At 45.7% G+C, this 22,221-nt stretch overlaps 1 protein-coding gene across 7 annotated transcripts in view; it reads right to left on the bottom strand.

Annotated features, from left to right (window-relative positions):
* The window catches only part of KDM2B (lysine demethylase 2B), a 71,852-nt gene that overhangs the window by 23,627 nt on the left and 26,004 nt on the right, over positions 1 to 22,221 (bottom strand). For all 7 annotated transcript variants that reach the window (XM_067473117.1, XM_067473118.1, XM_067473121.1 and 4 more), the window contains 5 exons: positions 20,161 to 20,314; positions 14,973 to 15,088; positions 9,860 to 9,986; positions 2,537 to 2,988; positions 894 to 980 (listed from right to left, as the gene is read on the bottom strand). In XM_067473117.1, coding sequence (XP_067329218.1) covers positions 894 to 980; positions 2,537 to 2,988; positions 9,860 to 9,986; positions 14,973 to 15,088; positions 20,161 to 20,314 — 936 coding nt within the window. The remainder of the gene's footprint in view (positions 1 to 893; positions 981 to 2,536; positions 2,989 to 9,859; positions 9,987 to 14,972; positions 15,089 to 20,160; positions 20,315 to 22,221) is intronic.

Below are 22,221 nucleotides of genomic sequence, written 5' to 3'. Positions count from 1 at the left end.
CAAAGGAGGAGCTTCCATTGGACTTTGAGGCAGTGAGTTCCACTGTTGGAACAACTCTAGAAGTTCTTCCTAATGTTCAAGTGGAATCTCCTTTCCTGTTGAACCCATGGCTCCATTGAGCTCTAGTCTCCAGAGCAGCAGAAAACAAGCCTGGCTCTAGTTTCTGATACAGAACATATGCCATCCAGTAGTCACCTTCTGCTCGCCTACAGAAAACCATATTTAATAATCTAGAGCTGATGTGGTCTATCCGAGGGAGCGGGGCTGGTCAGCAACAGGGAAGGAGTGGCAGGCAGTGTGAAAGAAGCAGAAATAAAATAAAATAGAATAGAGGAAGAAGGAGGCTCACAGACCAGATTTTCATCCTCACAGCCCACTGGTGGTCCGAGGCCCACAGGTTAAGAACTACTGATCTAGACACTATATTCCTTTTGATCAATGTTATTTTGATCAATGTTATTCTTGAGAATAATAATGACCTCTGGAGGTGAAGCCACATCTCTTAACTATGGGTTATCCATTGAAACATCCTGCTAAACCATAGTTAACCCAAGTCACTCCTCCTGCAATGATTTCTTCATCTTACTTGCCAATGCTCCCACTCTATGCTTTGTCAGTTCAAGCATTACATCAAATTGGTGTCTTTGTGGTCCTCACTCTTGCGAAGGATGAGATATAAAGCCAGGGCAGCCATGTAGATCCACAAATTTTACTAAGCAATGGGAATCAGGCTACTTATTTACTACATGTCTTCTTGAACCACCTCAAAAAACCTCACACTGGTGTTGATCCAAAGGAGAAGTATCAGTTGGCCAGGCTTTTGACTGGATCCAACAAGGTGAGGAAAGACAAAGACGCCCAAATGGCGATGAAGTTTGGTTCTAAAATCCTACCTTTGCATTTTTCTTAGGCCAGGACACCACTGGGACTCCAGAAATGGCAAGATGTGGATCGTCGTCTGCATGCTCCTTCAGGATATTCTGTTTCAAAAGGAAAACAGGCTGGTGAGGCAGAAGAAAACCTAGCCCAAGGTAACTTGCTGGAGGAGAGGGATGATCTAAGCTGGAGCCTCAAAGGTTAGCGGTTCCTTCAGCTTTCTGATGTAGAAAGAAGGGTGTGAACCCACAATTATTAAGCAGGCCTTATCATACCACTACCCCCACATTTTGCAGCTAAAAGGAGGTCACCTGGGAAGCTTTCATCAATGATAAAAAGAATGTCTGTTTAAGACTTACAACTCCAGTGGAAGTTGACCTAGAGCAGTGTTTCTCCACCTTCCTAATGCCACAACCCCTTAATACAGTTCCTTATGTTGTGGTGACCCCCAACCATAATATTATTTTTATTGATACTTTATAATTGTAATTTTGCTACTGATATAAATTGTAAAGTAAATATCTGATATGCAGGATGCATTTTTATTCACTGGACCAGATTTGGCACAAATACCCGATAGTCCCAAATTTGAATACTGGTGGGGTTGGGGGGGAATTGATTTGGCAATTGTAGTTGCTGGGATTTATAGTTAACCTACAATCAAAGAGCATTCTGAACTCCACCAATGATGGAATTAAACCAAACTTGGCACACAAACCTCCCATGAGCAACAGAAAATACTGTAAAGGTTTGGTGGGCATTGACCTTGAGTTTTGGCATTGTAGTTCACCTACATCCAGAGAGCATTATGGACTCAAACAATGATGGATCTGGACCAAACTTGGCACAAATACTCAATATGCCCAAATGTGAGCACTGGTTGAGGTTGTGGGAAATAGACCTTGATATTTGGGAGTTGAAGTTGCTTGGATTTATAGTCCACCTACAATAAAATAGCCCCTTGAACCCCACTGATGATTGGGTCAAACTTCCCACACAGAACCCCCTTGCCTTGAAGGGATTCACTGGCGCAAGCCTCTCTCCAGCTTTCTGCACTCTCCCTCGCCCGCACACCACACTACCATGCACTGAGCATGCCTGCTCTCCCCTCCCTGCTTGGAGTCTTGGAAACAGCCCTCCCCTTGGCTGAGAGGCCGGCCAATCACAGCAGAGGAGGGCCTTTGGTGGGAGGATTTGCCATCTGTTTCCAAAAAGGAAGAGAAGGACAGGTGGAGAGATCTTCAGCCTTCTCTGCCAAAGGGATTTCTAAGAACATCAGGAATATATGTTTTCTGATGGTCTTTGGAGACCCCTCTGAAACCCCCTTGCAACTTCCCTCAAGGGTCCCAATCCCCAGGTTGAGAAACGCTGACCTAGAGATTCCTAGCTGACCTAGAGATTCCTAGCGAGAACACCTCTCTAAGAATGTTTATGTGTTCCTTTGCAATACTGTGGTCAATGTCTGACACAATTTGATCCTAAAGTTCTGCAGGAGGAGCTAGAGATTGCTAGAAAGAAACTGTCTTGGGAAAAAAAACCCTGCATTATAATAAGAAGTCACTTTGCAAGCAAGTATGACATTGAGGAGTCCAGAAACCAAGCCCAAGACAAACTCAGTATTAATAACGTGCTTGGTGTGGAGTGTGACCCCTCTCCCTACCTTCATATCTTCCAAAAGAGCCTGAGGATCCTCTATGCCTTCGGGAACGCATTTCTTATTCTCTGGAAGGGATTCCAGTTTTTCAACGAGGGCTTTCAAGCCCTTCAGTTCAAACTCTGTCAAGTGAGTCCATTTGGCTGAAACCTCGGCTGCGGGGGAGCCGGTGGGCGTTTTGGGATAGTCGGCTGGCGTGGACTTTACGCTTTCATCCGAAGCATTAGACAAAGTCCTTTTGAGGCACCGGCCACCAGCTGTTGCTTTCGGCTTCTTCCCAGGAATTTCTCTCCCTTCTGAATGCGTGCTGTTTGGAGAAGACGCTCCATCCACAAAGGCCTTGGGGTTTTTTTCTGGGCTCTCCTCCTTCTCCTGGGTGTGAATATCACACAATTCGTCATCCATGTCTGCACAGGAATCTGAGGAGAAGCTATCTAAGCTGTGTTTCCTTGTTGTATCTAGGAAAGAAGAAAGGGAAATGTGAAGAAAATTCTGAAAGTAGAGCTAGAGAACACATGCCAAGGACGCTGGTCATTGTCATTCCAAACACCATAGCCAAGGAAAGCCAACCAGTAACCTAACCATGTTACTTCTTTAGAGTATGACCTCCACTGGGGTTTTTGTGAGTTATCATTCAAAAAGCAACCCAACCAGGTCTTGGTTCTGGGGCTCCCTTCCTTCTGCTGATCCTATGGGTTCTACTTCCCATATAAATAACAGCATTTTGGGTCCAGAATTCTTTCCACCTTCAGTAGGTTCAAAGAAGATTTCTGCTCTTTTATATGCAGATGACATGGTGTTAGTCTCAGTCTCACTGTCAGCTGGACACCATCCTATCAGAGATACCTAAGGAGGACAAAATCATCCTCCTGGGGGATTTTAATGCAAGAGTCGGGCAAGACTTTGACCTGTGGCCAGGGACCATAGGAAAAGACGAGATTGGAAACAGCAACTCGAATGGCATCCTGCTTCTCACCAAATGTGCAGAACACAACCTTGTCATCACCAACATGCTCTTCCACCAGAAAAACAAGTTCAAAACATCATGGAAGCACCCCAGGTCAAAGCATTGGCACCTCTTAGACTACGTAATCACACGTGCCAGAGACCGCCGTGACGTGCTTCTCACAAGAGCCATGACAGGTGCTGATGACTGCTGGACAGACCACAGGCTACTCCGATCCATGATGGCTATCAAGGTCGCCCCCAAGCGCAGACTCCAAGGAAGAAAGACAAGGAGCAAATGAACACCCAAGCCCTTCAGGAGCCCTCCAAACAAGCCCTTCTCCAAAGAGCACTCAAGGACCATCTACCCATAGAACATCCTGAAAATGTTGAGGAACATTAGAACAAACTGAAGACCTCCATCATCACAGCCTGTGAAGAAACTATTGGATACCAAACCAAGAAACATCAAGATTGGTTTGACGAAAATGACAACGCGATCCAACAACTAATTTACAAGAAAATGAAAGCCTTCCAAACATGGCAGAGAGACGTCAACTGTGCTGCTAAGAAAAAGATCTATGCCAGTGCAAAAGCTGAGGTCCAAAGAAGGACAAGAGAAGAACATCTGGTGGACAAAGAAGGCTGAAGAAATCCAACACCTGGCAGACACCCATAATGCTCAGGGATTTTTCAAAGCCACAAAGGTCATCTATGGACCAAGAAACCATGGCATACATACTCTACGCTCATCAGATGGAACCAAAACTTCTGAAGGACAAAAAATCAATTGCACTACCAAAGCCTCCTGAATCGCAGCTCCAATGTGGCCGAAGAGGTTCTCTCACAAATCCCACAACAACAAACCAGGGATGAGCTTGCAGCACTGCCTAGTTTGAAATAAGTCAGCAATTTTTATTTTATTTTATTTTTGTCGTGTCAGGAGCGACCTGAGAAATTGCAAGTCGCTTCTGGTGTGAGGGAATTGGCCATCTGCAAGGACGTTGCCCAGGGGACGCCCGGATGATTTGATGTTTTTATCATCCTTGTGGGAGGCTTCTCTCCTGTCCCCGCATGAGGAGCTGGGGCTGATAGAGGGAGCTCATCCGCCTCTCCCCAGATTCAAACCTGCGACCTGTCGGTTTTCAGTCCTGCCAGCACAGGGGTTTAACCCACTGCACCACTGGGGGCTCCTCATGTCAGCAATGCCATCAGCCAACAAAAAAATAACAAAGCCAGCGGACCTGACGGGATCCCTACTGAAATCTTTAAAGAGGGAGGACCTGACACAACAACTCCACCAGCTCATTGAAAAAGTATAGGTGACCGAGAAAATCCCAGCAGATTTCAAGGATACCACCATCATCACCCTCTTCAAAAAAAGGGGAAAGAACAGACTGCGGAAACTATTGAGGTATCTCCCTTCTAACCTCTGCTGGGAAAATCCTCGCAATAATCCTTGCAAACCACTTTCTAGCCCTCTCAGAAGACACCCTCCCAGAATCCCAGAACAGCTTCCGTCCCTCCAGAGGAACCGTGGACATGATCTTCACTGCACGACAGCTCCAAGAAAAATGCAGGGAACAAAATCAACCACTGTACATGGCATTCATTGACCTTGCAAAGGCATTCGACACAGTGAATCGCAGCGCCCTCTGGACCATCCTCCAGAAAATCGAGTGCCCTAACAAATTTGTGAACATCCTGCGGATCCTCCATGATGACATGATGGCAACAGTCTTGGACAACAGTAGCTCCCAAAGTGACCCATTTAAGGTGGAATCAGGTGTCAAACAGGGATGTGTTATTGCCCCAACTTTATTCTCCATCTTCATCGCTATGATACTTCATCTTGTGGATGGGAAGCTTCCCACCGGAGTGGAAATCATCTATCGGACAGATGGCAAGCTATTCAACCTCAGCAGACTGAAAGGCAAAACCAAGGTTACAACAACATCTGTTATAGAACTCCAGTATGCTGATGACAATGTTGTCTGTGCGCATTCAGAAGAAGACCTACAAGCCACTCTAAACACCTTCGCAGAAGCATACGAGAAACTTGGCCTCTCTTTGAACATTTAGAAAACCAAAGTGCTCTTCCAGCAGTCACCACCCAATCCCTCTCCAATGCCAGAGATACAGCTTAATGGTGTAACATTAGAAAACTTTGACCATTTCCGCTACCTTGGCAGCCACCTCTCCACCAAAGTCAACATCGACACCGAAACAGAACACCACCTGAGCTCTGCGAGTGCAGCATTTTTCCGAATGAAGCAGAGAGTGTTTGAGGACCGGGACATCCGTAGGCATACCAAGGTGCTTGTTTATAAAGCTATTGTCCTCCCAACCCTGCTCCCAACGCCTGCGAGACGTGGACTGTCTACAGATGTCACATGCAACTCCTAGAATGTTTCCATCAGCGCTGCCTCCAGAAAATCCTGCAAATCTCTTGGGAAGACAAGCGGACAAATGTCAGTGTGCTGGAAGAAGCAAAGACCACCAGCATTGAAGCGATGGTCCTCCGCCATCAACTCCGCTGGACCGACCACGTTGTCCGGATGCCTGACCACCGTCTCCCAAAGCAGTTGCTCTACTCTGAACTCAAGAACAGAAAATGGAATGTTGGTGGGCAGAAAAAGAGATTTAAAGATGGGCTCAAAGCCAACCTTACAAACTCTGGCATAGACACTGAGAACTGGGAAGCCCTGGCCCTTGAGCACTCCAGCTGGAGGTTAGCTGTGACCAGCAGTGCTGCAGAATTTGAGGAGGCACGAATGGGGGGGGGGGCGAAAGAAATGTGCCAAGAGGAAGGCACGTCAAGCCAACCTGACCGGGACCGCCTTCCACCTAGAAACCAATGCCCTCACTGTGGGAGACAATGCAGATCAAGAATAGGTCTCCATAGTCACCTACGGACCCATCCTGGAGGATTATCCTACTTGGACAACGAGGGATCACTTAAGTAAGTAAGTGTCCAGAATTCTTTCCACCTTCAGTAGGATCAAAGAAGATTTCTGCTCTTTTATATGCAGATGACATGGTGTTAGTCTCATTTGCCCAAATAGGTCTAAGAAGGCTGCTTACTAAGCTTGGCATTCTGAAGAAAAGCTGAATATCAATTATAATAAAACAAAGGTGATGGTGTTCATAAAAGACAGTCATACTTCAGATGGTCCATTGGTGGCCACCAGATTGAACAATGCAGGGAATTTAAATACCTGGGAGTACATTTTCCAGAGCCTCTATCATGGAAGCCTCATATAGAACACAGCAGAGCAGTGGCACTAAAATCAGTTGGAGGAATCCTGAGATTTTATAACACTGCAGGGGGCCATATGGTTGCCCCCGCTCTAAAAAATATTCCAGCGCAAAGTTACTGCCCAGATGATGTACGGCGCCACAGCCTGGAGATGGGATGATTCACAGATACTGATGATTCACAGACACAGGCCCTCCAGAATACATTCCTTAAGAAACTGCTGAGACTCCCACCAGCCACTCCAGTAACCTTTGTCAGGGCAGAAGTTGGTCTACCCTCCATAAGATCCCGCATTCACTTTTCCCTATGCAACAACTGGAGGATCATAAAGGATTCCTCAGCTAGGGTTTTCCCAAAGCTATGTTTTGAACATCTGTCAGAATGCAAAGTCTGGAGCTCAAAACATCAGAAATTGCTAGAAGTATACCCTACCCTGTCTCATGAGCCTTCGATCTTGAACTCAAGAGAGAAGCTGAATGAATACATTTACAATCAAGGCATTTAACTGGACAGCCAGGCTATTAGCAGCTCCAAATTCTCAACATGGTTCAAGCTGTACAAATCTGACCATGAAAGGGGTATGTACCTAACCAACCTTACCGGGCTTTAGCACAGGTTAACCACCAGCTGCAGTAAATCTTGCCAGTTGAAAGGTTGGCAGTTCGAAGACCGGGTCAGGAGTGAGCACTTGACCTTTAGCCCAGCTCACTGCCCACCCAACAGATTGAAAACAGCTGTGAGTAGAAAAATAGGTACCGCTTACTGGGGAGGTATTTTAATGGCACCATAAGGAAATAGGGGGTCCCTGGTGGTGCAGCGGGTTAAACCGCTGAGCTGCTGAACTTGATGACCGAAAGGTTGGCGGTTCGAATCCAGGCAGTGGGGTAAGCTCCCACTGTTAGGCCCAGCATCTGCCAACCTAGCAGTTTGAAAACATGCAAATGTGAGTAGATCAGTAAGTACCACTTCTGCAGGAAGGTAACGGCGCTCCATGCAGTCATGCTGGTCACATGACTTTGGAGGTGGAAATGGAGATGAGCACCACCCCCAGAGTCGGACTCAACTAGACTTAATGTCAAGGGGAAACCTTTACCCTATAAGGAAATAACAGAAAATGCTAGCGACTCCATAAAAAAAGGAGGAAATCTGTGAACAGGGCTCTTCGACATGGGATGCTTTTATCCAGCCCGAATGGGGTTGATTACCCCTAAAGGGTTCTTGCTTACTTCAAAAAGGTAACATCCCAAGATCCAATCTGAATGTAAGACTGGGGTGGTGTTAAAACAATGGGCATTAAAATATCCAGCTATCTTCTTACGTGACAAGTAGCATGGATGGGCATGTTATTTGACTGGCCCCACTAGTTTGGTGATGACCCTTGCTGTATTAGGTTCCTATATGTCTCTTAATATAGAAAATGTGCCGTCTTTTTTAGGGCTGGACAGCCCGTCCTATCTGAGCATTAAATGGGGCACCGTAGGTCCTGTATTCAGGAGAATGGGCCCTACGTGTGGCTCTCAAATTATAGACCAAAGGCTTGGGGATGGGTCAGAAGGGAAAGATCTGCCATACCAGAGGTGGTCACTAGAGGGACTGGATCCAGTGGTAGCTTAAAGTATTATAGCCCATCACTAGTGGCGAAGGTGATTGTCTTCCAAAGGTAGGGTTTTGGCGGTAGCCCAAAAAGTAGCTAACAGATTCAAGCATTGGGTCAGTGACATCAGCAATGAATGCTTCCACTGACAGCTGGTAGTACCTTCTAGTCGTTCAGACTATAGAAAAGGCTAAGATATCTTCACCTGACAGAAGGATTGCAGTAGGATGCAGAGAACTTCTGAAGATCAGCTAACCTGGTCATGTTCCCAGCAAACATCTAGCCCCCGGTGACACAGTGGGTTAAACCCTTGTGCTGGAAGGACTGCTGACTGGCAGGTCAGCGGTTCAAATCCGGGGAGAGCGGGTTGAGCCCCTTCTGTCAGCTCCAGCTCCCCATCCGGGGACATGAGAGGAGTCTCCCACAAGGATGGTAAAACATCAAACATCCGGGCGTTCCCTGGGCAACATCCTTGCAGATGGCCAATTCTCTCACTTCAGAAGCGACTTGCAGTTTCTCAAGTCACTCCTGACACGGAAAAAAATCTAGCTATGTGGGGTGAGGACACTACCCCCATAAGAATTCTGCCCTCCCAAGAAATTTCCCTTTAGTCCCCAACTTTCTAGCCTTCCTGAAACTTCAAACATTGGGTGATCGTTTAGTAATGCAGGTTCGGGCATCCAATCTGGCAAAGTGATTGAGAGGAACGCAAACACAGCAAATAAAATGGTTCAAACGGTGTCTCTACAATGCTAGAAATTGGGGAACTAATAGAAAGATTCATTTGGAGGAGACAGCATGATTATTTAAGCCAACAGCCTCATTTGAAGGGCTAAGATGGTGGTGTGAGAGAGGCACCTCCACTTCTGACCCGGTCTTCCCCTGAGACTTAGGAGGCATTGAGGCACAAGGCCAAGGCTGGAGAACACGCTAATGCAGCCAATCAGATAGAACAATGTGAGCCAAGAATGCTGACCTTGGATAAGGAAGCCTCTTGTCTTCCACAACTAACTGATGCCCGCTTCATGTGACCAAGCAAGATATTCCCCTGTTCGCTATGCACTATCGCAGCCCACTTAATGCTACCTAAAGTGCAATGGTCAGCTAAACGATGTGAGAGTGCATCAACTGCCTAGAGGTCATATTATTTGGGTGGTTTACATAATTTAATCCAAGTGCCCAAAGGGTATTTCCTTTATGCAGAACCTTGATACGATGCCTATGTTCCACTAAGAGCATGGATCACATTGATCCTCTTTTCTTCGGGGGGAATTTACAGCTCGTGACTCCATCCCACCCCCAAGTAACAACAGAGTTAAGCCTAAATTTCCATTCTCCTTGCCCACAGGAAATGGGGCCATCTAATTTCAGCCAAAAACTTGCAGTTGAGCTGCCCATGGTTTAGCCATGCACACCTAGTCCTCTAGGAAACAATAAAGGAGTTTGTATCCCCCAGTTGAGCATGTTAGGTCCATCTATGCAGGAACCACGAGGCCCCTTCCAAATCTGGACTGCAAAAGAATCCACTCACCAATGAACATTGATTCTTTCTGGTACTCTTTGCTGAGGTGGGAGCGCTGGGCCACACAAAAGACGTACCTCTCTAGGACATACCAACACATCTCATAGTAGAATGGGTAGCGGAACTTGGCCTGCACCTGCAAGCAAAATGGGAAAAAATCATCAATCCATCTGGGCGGCAGGGAAGTTTGCGGTTCCTTGAATCAGTTATCATCTTATCGAGCGTACAGGCCGCCTTCTTTGCAGGAGCGGGAGGAGGGGAAGCGAAGGTGGGTGCCAAGGGAGATGGATGCTTTCTGCATACGCAATGAGCAACCCTGCCTGCCTTCCCCGAGCAGAGAGCTGAGCGCTTCGTTTTGTGGTTCACCAATTTTGCACTTTCCTGGGAAGGGAAAGGGAGCGAGGGAAAGGGAGGGCTGAATTTTCGAGATGGCTCCCTCCTCCAATCTCCCAGGAAAGAGACCTTCCACCTCCGGAGCCAGTTTCCCTGGCCTGGTGTGTAAATATTCATAAACGTGGTCACAGATAGATGAGAATCTCCAGAGAATGCCCATTTAAAAAGGAAAGCGGCACATTTCTTCGATTACCTGGGCATTACATCCCATTTCTCACATCGCTGCACCCAGCCCACCTCCCCACCCCTCCAGGGCTAATCCAAGGAGGACAAAAAACACATTCGAAAGTACGGCTTCACAGAGCGCACATCTCGTGCATGGCACTTGCAAACACAGGGCTTAAGGTGACTTCAGAAAATAATAAGACAAATTTATAGAGGAGGCTAGTCCACAATTGCCAGCCGCAAAAAACCTCCATGTTCAGAGGTAGTGGGACTCTCAATTCCATGTGCAGAGAGCAAGGAAGGGGCAATTGCCTTCAAGAATTGTTGCCAGAAACAAGCATCTCAGGGAAGTGAGAACATTCACTTCCTGAGAAACTGAAGGAGGAAGAGAAGCTAATTCCACTGAATTCCTCTTCTGCCAGAAACAGGATCTGATGGGTCTTCGCTCTGGTCCAGCCCGGCTCTTCTTACCTTTCATAAAATGCTTGAGCACCATAGAAACTGAACCCTTTATGTGTACCCTTTATACCTCCAGCTTCACATATTACAACTTATCCAGTGTTGCAGTCTAGCAAAAAAATCCAGCTTTTTAAATATGGGTAGTTTCACACTGATACTGCAGCTGAAACGTGGTCCTGAGATTTCATGGGGAGGAGGGAGCGGCTGAGAGATGGTACTCACATTCAACTCCCCTAACCTGGAAACTCATGAAGTTTCTTTAGGTAGCAACTGATCTAATCAGATGCAAAATAACTAGGACTGTTGAGGCTAATGGTTTGAAGTACCAAAATGCCCCATCTTGTGAAGCTGGCCCTGGATTTAGCCCAGCGTTGTTAGTTCAGACCTATGCTGACACAGCTTCCCCATCAACAGCTACAGAATCCTTTTAACTGGATTTGCTACCCACAAAGGAGGGCCAGGCTTTAACACAACATGTTAACCGCCAGCTGCAGTAATTCTTGCCAACCGAAAGGTTGACAGTTTGAAGCCTGGGTCAAGGTGAGCTCCTGGCCTTTAAGTCCAGCTTCTTCTACCTAACAGTTTCAAAAACAGCAATGTGAGTAGATAAATAGCGGGGAGGTATTTAAGGCAACCATAAGGAAATGCCAGAAAAATGCTGATGATTCAATCAAGGAGGAAGTTTGCAAAAAAAAGCTCTTCGGCAGGGAAGATGGAGTGACAGCACCCCCCACTCCCCGTGGTCGAAACCGAGCAGAGCCTCCAAGATGCCGAAGCTGGAAAAGCCTATCTATACCTCTATCTATGTACAGTTGTCTGTCTTGTCAGTGTACAACGGCACTGAATGTTTGTTGTATATGTATTCTGTGATCCACTCTGAGTCCCTTTCGGGGTGAGAAGGGTGGAATATAAACACTGTAAATAAATAAATAAATGTGCTCCATCACTGAACTCTTGTTTTGTCAACCCAGGGTGACTTTCCTGCAATACCCTTCTGCACTCTCCCTTAAAAATGGAAGATCTCTCTAAGGCAGGCGTCCTCAAACTCCCAGAATTCCTGACAATTTAACAAGCTCATAAGGGCTTCTGGGAGTTTTCCAATTTGCTATCCAATGGTGCATCACAACGGTCAGACCAGACATAAGGGGAATCAGCAATGCTAAAAGAGGGATGTTCAAAAAAGGAACTCGAATTATGGTAGGGTTTTTTTTCTTTCAAATTTGTTTTGCCCATTGTTTTCCTAAGAGAGCACTGCAGGAAACAAAATTTTCAAAGAATTGGACTTACTAATGGGAAGCTGCCTGTTCCACCCCTCGGCCTTCAAAAGGTTTTCAGCCACATGCCTGGGGAATATTAAAGACAGCGTTTGCTCAACATTTTTGCCCACAGGTTTCCGAGCGTCACCAAATTTAGTCGTTTGTTTTTTTATATATACTCGATATATTCAAATTCAAATGCACAAAACAAGGCAAGTCAAAGGCATGCAGTGCTCCCGTGTGCCGTCAAAAGGTCAATTGGGAATTGGCAATTTCAGTTCCTAATGGCCAGGCCATACGAGCTCCATCCCGCAGCCGATTCCTACTATGCCTCTCATTCAATGTCTTCCTGAAATAGGCCCTGCATGTGCTGCGCAAGAGGCGGCCACTGTGAATAAAAGATGAGGGGGCCTCACGGCTACAAACCCGTTTGCTGAGGGGCAAAAGGGGCCGAGGACCCAGGCCAAAAGGCAGCATCTCTGATGTCTCCAGTGTCAGAAACAGGACTCCATACCAAAGGGATTCTTGATGTGAGGCAAAAAAGCAAGGATGTTTGAGAGCATTACTTTTAAAAGACCAAAAGGGAATTCAAGGCATTGAAGCAAGACCCAACACCCTGAGAACTTGTCATTATGAGTACAGAAGACAGACCTTTTCCTATAAGAACATATTGGTTGTGGAATTGCCTCCCAAGCAGAGGGTCCAGCTATACTGTGGATCAGTGGTTCCCAACCTTTTTTTGACCAGGTCCCACTTGACCAGGACCCACTTTGACCAGGGCTCACTTTGATCAGGGATCACTTTGACCAGGGCCCACTCTCCAACGTTAGTACCAAAAGGGCTGGGGCTGGTTAGCTCTTGAAAAAGAAGCGGAAATTACAAAATAAAATAAAGAGGAAGGTGGTTTGCAGACCAGATTTTAGTTCTCGTGGTCCACCACTGTGCCGCAACCCACAGGTTGGGAACCACTACTGTAGATTCACTGCAGTGTGACCCCACGTGAACTGCCATGGATCAATGCGCTGGAATCCTGGGAGTTGTAGTCTAGGGCAGCATAGGCACTGGCTGGGAAACTACCAGGAAAACTCCCCTATATTTATCATCTTGGTTTGAATGATGACAGAAAGGTGGAACATAAGGACAAAACAGCAGTGCACTGCTTCTGTACTTTGCAAGAGCTCAACAGCATTAAGGGAGGTGATTATTTCAAAAATTAAAGAATCACCGAACCAAATGATCTGGAATACCATCATTTAAGATTCCAATATATCCTCTACCAAAGGAATAAAGCCTGTGCCAGAAAAGGCTTAGAGGGGAGGTTTTTAATTGATGCTTTCCAGCTGCAAGTTCTATGATCAATAATTTACCACTCACCGACGTTTTTCTTCCTTTGCTAATTATTTCTCAACAGTAATATCCTCGCCGGAGAAAGATAGCTTTCCTAGTTCAAAGGGAAAATAAATGAAGATAGCCCAGAGACTTCTACAAAAGGCCTGCTTTTTGCAGGGAGGGCACCTTAAATCTCGTAAGGAAATAGGAGGAGGTGTCGGAGCGAGAACTGGGCCCTTGCAGCTTGGAGCACAACTAGGCATCTCCTCCAAAGAAAGAAGTTGGCAGTTACTACACCATTCTTTTGGTCATGGGCATTCCATAAGAAGGACAGAGTTTACATCTCAATGTTCAGAGTAGGACTTTGTGAGACAATGACAATCTTTAATGGAAAGAGAAATGCTACCCGCAGAATCCAGATGGTTGCTCTTGCCAGGGTTCTGCCTTGCCAGATGAGACCAAAACTCTCAATTGGCAGCAACCTATGGAGGAAATGAAGCATCCTATTTTCTGCAGCACCCCACCTTAGACAAAAGGGGTGTTGGGGCCCCCCAAAATAGGTTCATATGCCCCCTCAGGGCACACTCCTGGCATAGCTGGGAATGCTAGGACTTGTAGGCCACCTGCATTCTGTCTCAATGTCTCGCTAATGCTTTCCTGCCTCCCCCAGGAATTAGGAAACACCCATCTAAATTCTCCATCCTAGAATAAAACCACAGAGGGGGATATATTGTGACCAGGTTATAAATCACAGTTACTGCCTCAACCCTGCTTCATCCCGGTCCAAGGCAAGATCAGGCAGTCAAAACAGTAACTCACTATTTAAAAACCGTGGGGAGGGCCATAGCTTGAGTTCCAAGTCTCCATCTGAACTGCAAATTAGGAAGAAGCAACAAAGCTTCATGATTCCCCAAATATTCAGTGCATAAAGAATTTTGAGCCACGAAAGAAAAAGAAACAAGATCCCATGACAAACAGATAAATTGGACTGGATGAGGGCTAATAAGTCGAAATGAAATCCAGACAAGACAGAGGCACTCCTGGTCAGTCGGGGTGGGGATTCCCCCAAGCACTCGCTGAATTTCCAACAGAGCTCACAACCTTTGAGGATGCCCGCCATAGATGTGGTCAAAACGTCAGGAGAGAATGCTTCCGGAACATGGCCATACATCCCCGAAAACTCACAGCAACCCAACGATTCTGGCCACGAAAGCCTTTGACAACACATTATCTGCAAGTCCAAAAACCTGGCCTTGAAAATGTGGCACTTCACCCATCACTGGGACATGCTAGGTATAACTGGACTGGCTCTTACCTGTCCTGCAAAGATCCACTTTTCCAATGTGAATCCGCGGCTAGACCACAGCTTAAGAGCCCTCGATCCACCCAGCAGACCCAAGAGATTCCCTACTGCAAAGTTACCTGTCTTTTTCCAGGTCTCAGGATCATCCGCAGCTTGCCTTTCCCACAAAGGGAATTTCATGCATGAGCAAAGTTAGAAGGGATTGGAGGATGCTTACCCTCGTTCTGTCCTCAATCTCGTAGATGCGAAGCTGCATGGGAACATTAAAGCTATGCAGGATGTTGCCCCCAAACACCAGGGAATCGACTGGCGTGTAAACAGCATGGATCCACCCTACGGAAGCAAGGAGGAAAAAAAAAAAGACAAAGGAGAAAGAACAAACCTAGTTGTAAAACGGTTTTGGAGCAGTCCAGTCATGTCCAAACTCAAAGGTACCTGGGAAAGATGTAGTTTGAAGTTCTTCGGCAGATAATCTATACACATAATAAAAGTGAAAATATGTATGTGTGTGTGGCTGGGGTGTCCACTTGGACAGGCTCCCACTTCCACAAACAGCTATAGCTCTCACTAAGGAGACACCAATGGCCCTCCCTCCAATGATACTGCGGGTTATGGTGAGCGCCATGAACATGTCCAAGACCCCTGCCAGTGCCCTCCACAAACACCACACTGCTCAACACCCAAGTGAAGGCTTTCATACAGGAACCATTTCATCCTAGATTTTATATGTTTTCTCCACAACAGACATCCAGTGTTTCGTAATCTCTCCATTGGAGTGGAATTTGTATGACTCTGCCCACTGCCTCTCCCATAACCCTTTCCAATTATTTTCTATGGCACACAGCAAACAGAGGAATTGATCAGCAACTGAACATACTGAAGAGGTTTGGGAGGAATTCGCCTTGATTTATAGGAGTTGTAGGTTCTGGGATGTATAGTTCAATCAATGAGCACTCTGAACTCCACCAATGATGGACATGGAACTAACTTGGCACACAGAAAGTAAGGTTGCTTACCTGTAATCATGTTTCTTCTAGTGGTAACTGTGAAATTCACACCTGTGGTATTTCCCTGCGTCCACGCAGCTGACTCGGATCTTTCTTGAAAGCTTTTCCTAATTAGGGACTCCAGCCCCGCCCATCTACTCCTAATAAAGCCAGGCAGCGGGGCTTGGAGCCTTAATTCCGTACCGCGAAAGACAGTCGGAGATAAAAGGCATGACAGAATGTGGGGAGGATGGGCGGGTTGTGTGAATTTCACAGTTACCACTAGAAGAAACATGATTACAGGTAAGCAACCTTACTTTCTTCTGCGTGGTACTGTGAAATCCACACCTGTGGTAGACTAGCGAGCAGTCCCACGGATGGCGGGTGTCATGCTAGTGCAGAAAAAAGTACTGCTCTCCCAAAAGCCATCTTCTTCCTGGCAGCTAAATCCAATTTATAATGGGAGACAAAAGTATGCGGTGTTGACCATATGGCCACCCGACAGATATCATGCAGAGGCACACTGTGCAAAAAAACCATGGAGGGTGCCAATGCTCTAGTGGAATGAGCATGGATCTGAACAGGTAAGTCCAGTCCTGCCATTTCACAAACTAGCCGGATAGCTGCAACTATCCAGGCCGCCACCTCTGGGTAGAAACAGGAAGGCCCACAGTATCCCTACGGTACTTAACAAAAAGTCGTAGGGACTTCCGTAATGGAGCTGTGCGGTGGACAAAAAAAAGAAAGAGCCCTCCGCACATCAAGAAGGTGCAAAGACTGCTCCAGGGGAGTAGAAGGATTTGGAAATAAGGTTGGAAGGACAATGTCCTGAGACATATGAAATTATGATGCTGCCTTAGGTAAGAAGGAAATGTCTGTGCCCAGCATGACAGCCTTATGAAATTTCAGGTAAGGACTATCGACTCAAGAGCCATAAGCTCGCTAGCGCGACAAGCAAAAGTAATAGGCACTAAAAATGCCATTTTCCATGATAGATGGAACATGTCAGAAGTGGCCATTGGCTCAAATGGTGGTTTCGTAAGGGCGAAAAGAACAACCTCCAACCTCCAAGGGGGGCACAGGCCTACTTGGGGCCAGAAATTTCTAAAGCCTTGCAGAAATCTCTTTACAAAAGGATTGGATAAAGGAGAGGGAAGAGAATGCTCGCTTCTAAACGAATCTATATTTGCCAGATTGACCTTCAAGAATAATAATGAGAGTCCTGAATCTGACAGAGAGATCAAAAAATCCAGGAGGAGGGAAGTGGAAGCAGACAGAGGCTGAACCCCTTGCTTTTGTGAAAAAATGCAAAAATGACACCACTTACAAATGTAAGAATGTTTAGTGGCAGGTCTCAGGGCAAGGTCCAAAATGCCCCTTACTGGTTGAGAGAGGGCTGAGGCTGGAGCTGCCACGCCGTCAACCGGAACTGAGTGACCTGGGAGTACGGGACTGGGTTGTTGCCCATAGCCAGCAAGTCTGGTCTGAGTGGCAACTGAATGTAACAGCTGCCTGCAAGTTGGAGCAGAATGACAAACCATGGCTGGCGGGGCCACCATGGTGTGATGAGAATGCAATCTACCTGCTCTGTTTGAAGACGACTGTCTTTCGCGGTACAATTAAGGCTCCAAGCCCCGCTGCCTGGCTTTATTAGGAGTAGATGGGCGGGGCTGGAGTCCCTAATTAGGAAACGCTTTCAAGAAAGATCCGAGTCAGCTGCGTGGACGCAGGGAAATACCACAGGTGTGGATTTCACAGTACCACGCAGAAGAACCCCTATGAGCACCAAAATATACTGGAGGTCTTTGGAGGGATTTATAGGAGTTGCAGTTGACCTACATCCAGAGCGCACTATGAACCCAAACCATGATGGATCTGGACCAAACTTGTCATGCATACCCGATATGCCCAACTTTCAATACTGGTGGGTTTTGAGGAGAATTGGCCTGGACATTTTGGAGTTGTAGGTACTGGGATTTATAGTTCACTGGCAATCAATGAGCACTCTGAACTCCACCAAAGATGGAATTGGACCACACCTGGCACACAGAGCCCCCATGACCAGCAAATAATACTGGAGGTCTTTGGCTAAAATTCACCTTGATTTGGGGAATTATAGTTGACCTACATCCACAGAACACTGTGAACCCAAACACCGATGGATCTGGACCAAATTTGGCACAGAGACCTGATATGCAGAAATTTGATTACTGGAGGGGTTTGGGGGGAACTGACCTTTCTTTCTAGGAGTTGTAGTTCACCCACAACCAAAGAAACTGTGACCTCCACTGATGGTGGACCTGGCTCAAACTTGGCACACAGAACTCCCATGACTAACTCAACCTACTGGAGGGGTTTGAGGGGACTGTCTCACCATAGTGGGAGTTTGCACTACAGCCAGAGAGCACACTGAACCCCACCAACGATGCATCTAGAGCAAATTTGCCCAACATAACAAACTTTAAGTACTGATGGAGTTTCTCGGGGTTAACCTGGCACGATGTGAGTTGTTGTTCACCCACCTTATGCATTTTGTACAATTAAAATATTGGCTTTTTCAAATAGCCCAGGCAACACTGGGTACCCAAGCTAGCTTAAAATAAAACATAGAGCTATAACTCTTACGATTTCATAGGATGTTGCCATGGGTACTAAAAGGGAATTGTAATGCTACGAAGGGCTGCTGATAAGTCTGGCTTTACCCAGAAAGAAACGAGATAAGAAGATGAAACTTTACATTTATTCCACATACTCTCCACTGATATCAACACACTTCTTACATCGGTATTCCAAGTTCTGTAAGCCTTGCAAAAAACAGGATTTCAGTTGTGCCTCAAACCAGTCATCCATAGCAGCCATGGCATTGGAAATGGTGTGATATATGGTACCCTTGAGGTGTTTCTTCAGGTTTGGAAATAGATGATAGTCGGAGGGAGTTAGATCCGGTGAATAAGGTGGGTGGTCAACCAGCTGAAAGCCTAGCTCCACCAGTTTTGCCATGGCCACTTGTGCAGCGTGAGCGGAGGCCTTGTCTTGCAGGAACAAGATTCCTTTGGACAGCTTGCTGCACCTTTTGACCTTTGGAGCTGCCTTCAATTGGTCCAAAAGTTCAGTGTAATACCTTGCATTGGTGGAACCATTTTGAAGGTAGTCCACTAGCAGCACACCCTCCTTATCGCAGAACACAGACACCAACACCTTCGCGGCTGATTTTTGCACCCTGAACTTATTTGGACGAGCCACTCTTTTGACTGCTCCTTGGTTTCAGGGTCATACAAATAAATCCAGGTCTCATCCTTAGTGGCCAGTCAATCCAGGAAGATCTTATCAGTCTGGAAACACTGACAAATGGACTGGGAAGTTTTCACTCCCATGCTTTTCTGATCTGTTTTAAACATTTGGGGACCCACATTGCAGAGAGCTTCTTCATGTTCAAATGTTCACGAATAATGACACAAACACATTCATGAGAAATCCTCATGATGTCTGCTATTCCTTTAGCTGAAATTCGCCGATTCTCCAGTATGAGGTTCTGCACAGCATTGACAATCTCCGAAACAACAACCACTCTCGGTTGTCCAGGACCTTCCTCATCATTGGTGCTGAAGTGGCCTATTTTAAATTTGGTAATCCAGTACTTAACTGTAGAATATGAAGGGCATTGATTCCCCAATGTCTGTGACATATCACCATGAATATCCTTCGCGAACTTTCCTTGCAGAAACAAGAATTTTATCACACCTCTGCTCTCATTTGCTGTGAATATCACCTTAGACTCTGCCATTTTGTTTTCCCGCATGCCTAGATCATTGTTGCCATAAGCTACAAACACAAAATTTTGAAAACATATATTAGACACATAAGGCTTTCATGTGATGTAACATTTGTTACCATAGAAGCAAAACAAGAACTCAAAGCCAAAGACTTATCAGCAGCCCCTCGTATAGCAGTGTATCGTGAGGATTTGCATTTGTTTAGAGGTTTGAAGGGGGGAGGTTGTACTACAATCCCTGACCCATCCTCCCATGCTGCCTAGGGGAGAATAGGAGTTGTAATCCCCAACAGTAACTCTTTCAGGCTGTGAGGATGTCTGCACAGGATCCGCTAACATTCTCCGAAGTCAAAGGGACTTATCCCTTTGACAATTTTTGCAAGGGAACTGCAAAGCATAAGCCTCAAAGCTTGAGAAGTTGGACCTCAGCTGGGAATCTAGAGGCTGACATGATCGTCCACATAATGCAACAAGCAGAGCTTAGAAAGGTTGTGCATTTGGACTATGGATGCCAGAATCTGTGACCCAGTATTGCCACTGATCCTGCTAACTGCCTGACACTTGAAACTGGAACATTTTCAAGCTCCGGTGCACAGAACAGATGATTCTGGAGAAAAGAGGGGCCCTTCTGGAAGATAGAGACTTACCTGAAGGGATGAAGAAGGTGTGCCCTTGCTTCAGTTCAATTCTTTGGCATAGCTCCACCCTGTCGCCCAAAAAGATATCACTCTGCTTCCCTGAGAGAACCCATTCCTCATAGAGTTCTAGGTTCTGTGAAGTTGGAGGAATCAACCAGAAGATCTAAAAATACATGCATTCCCCAAGTTACTAACAAGATAGATTCTGTAGGTTTGTTCTTAAGTTGATTTTGTTTGTAAGTTGGAACAGGTACATTTTTAATTGGCTAGTGTGTGTGTGTATATATACATTTTTTAATGAACCTATAACAGCAGAAGTTGCTCCAGATCATAACCTAAACTGTCCTCTACAGAAAACTACCCTTCAACATAATCACCATCAATTTGGACACATTTGTACCATTGTTTAACCCAGGCATCAAAACCATTTTGGAAAAATTCAAGGTTTTGCTTCATGACCCATGATTTTAAAGCTATTTGAATGTCATTCAAGTCATTGAATCTGAAACCACATATGTTGTCTTTCAGAGGTGAAAGTCAGAAGGGGCCAAATCACAAACATTCTTGAAGTGATGATGGTTTTCCTTAGGGGCACAACCTTCTTTGGCCAGAAATTCAATGAGAACTCTTTCTTTTAGCTTCAAATTTATAGTTCTAATCAGTCAATCAGAAAAAGAAAAGGCTGTATCAGTAGAGTAAGGTTACCTCTATCATATCATACATAGTCCAGTAGCTGGGAAAGAAAGAAAAGTTAGAGCTATGGAGGCATTGCTTTTTGACCCACCCTTGTTTATGTGTGTGTTGTGTGTGTGTGTGTATATATATATATAAAAGCTTTGGATAGCGCAGAGAAGGGTGAACATGCCTGTAGAGTTTGTTTTGCTGTCTGCTACCCAGATCAGAAGATTTCACCTCACTTTCTGTCACTGTGATAATTGGATTTTGAAAAAAATGGCTTGTTGTGGAAAGAATGATTGGTGATAAAGCTTCTGTGGAGACACTTTTTCCCTGTGATAACTCCTTCAGGAGTTAATTTAGCTTCCTGGAGGTAGATTTCTCTCCCTTCCTATTGTCTTATCTCCGTTTTTAACGATGAGTCATTTATAAGTCAGATGTCTGTAACTTGGGGACTGCCTGTACATCAGCAACAATTGTGTGGGATTTTCCATTGCAAAAACTGCAACTCCCAAAATTCCATAGCCTTGAGCTATGGCGGTTAAAGTGGGCTCGAACTGAATTCATTCCATAGTGTAGATGCAGCCTGAGCCTCCTGTTGCGGGGTATAAATAACATTATTATTATTATTTGAAACACAACAAGAGGCATGTAGCTGGGGGGGGGGGGGGGGGGGGCTTGAGGGGCTTCAGCCCCCCCCCCGAAATTCTCATGGTGGTTCGCGAAAAGACCTTATTGGTGAATTATTTAAACTGTTATGTTTATTCATATCATGATCTGATCACCATGCTCAATATATCCCATATGCATGGGGGTATTGGGGTAACAATACAAAAGGTTTGTTAAGGTAGTCCCTCTTTCACTCAGACTCAGCCCCCCCCCCCGAAACAAATTCAGCCCTCCCCCCCCAAATCGAAATCCTGGCTACGGGCCTGCAACAAGATGAGTCCACAGCAGACACTCTGCTGACTGTTGTATTGGATCACACATCGGACACTTCCCAAGTGTCTAGGACTGTGTGATGTATTGGCGAATAATGCATGCAGATCCCAGTAAGGTGGCCTTTTGCAGCTGGCAGATGGTAATCTTGTCAGCGCTTATTGTGTTTAAGTGCAGGCCAAGGTCTTTAAGCACTGCACCCAGTGTGCTGATCACCACTGGGACCATCTTGACTGGCTTGTGCCAGAGTCTCTGCAGTTCAATCTTTAAATCCTCATATTGTGTCAGCTTTTCCAGTTGTTTCTCTTCAATCCTGCTGTCACCTGGGATTGCAACATCAACAATCCATACTTTGCTGTTGTTGTTGTTGTTCTTCTTCTTCTTCTTCTTATTGTTATTATTATTATTATTATTATTATTATTATTATTATTATTATATTCATTATTATATTCATT

Source organism: Anolis sagrei, chromosome X (assembly GCF_037176765.1).
Source record: "Anolis sagrei isolate rAnoSag1 chromosome X, rAnoSag1.mat, whole genome shotgun sequence".
Lineage (NCBI taxonomy): Eukaryota > Metazoa > Chordata > Lepidosauria > Squamata > Dactyloidae > Anolis > Anolis sagrei.
Note: the sequence above shows the minus strand (reverse complement) of the source record. Positions and strands in the feature narration are given on the sequence as shown.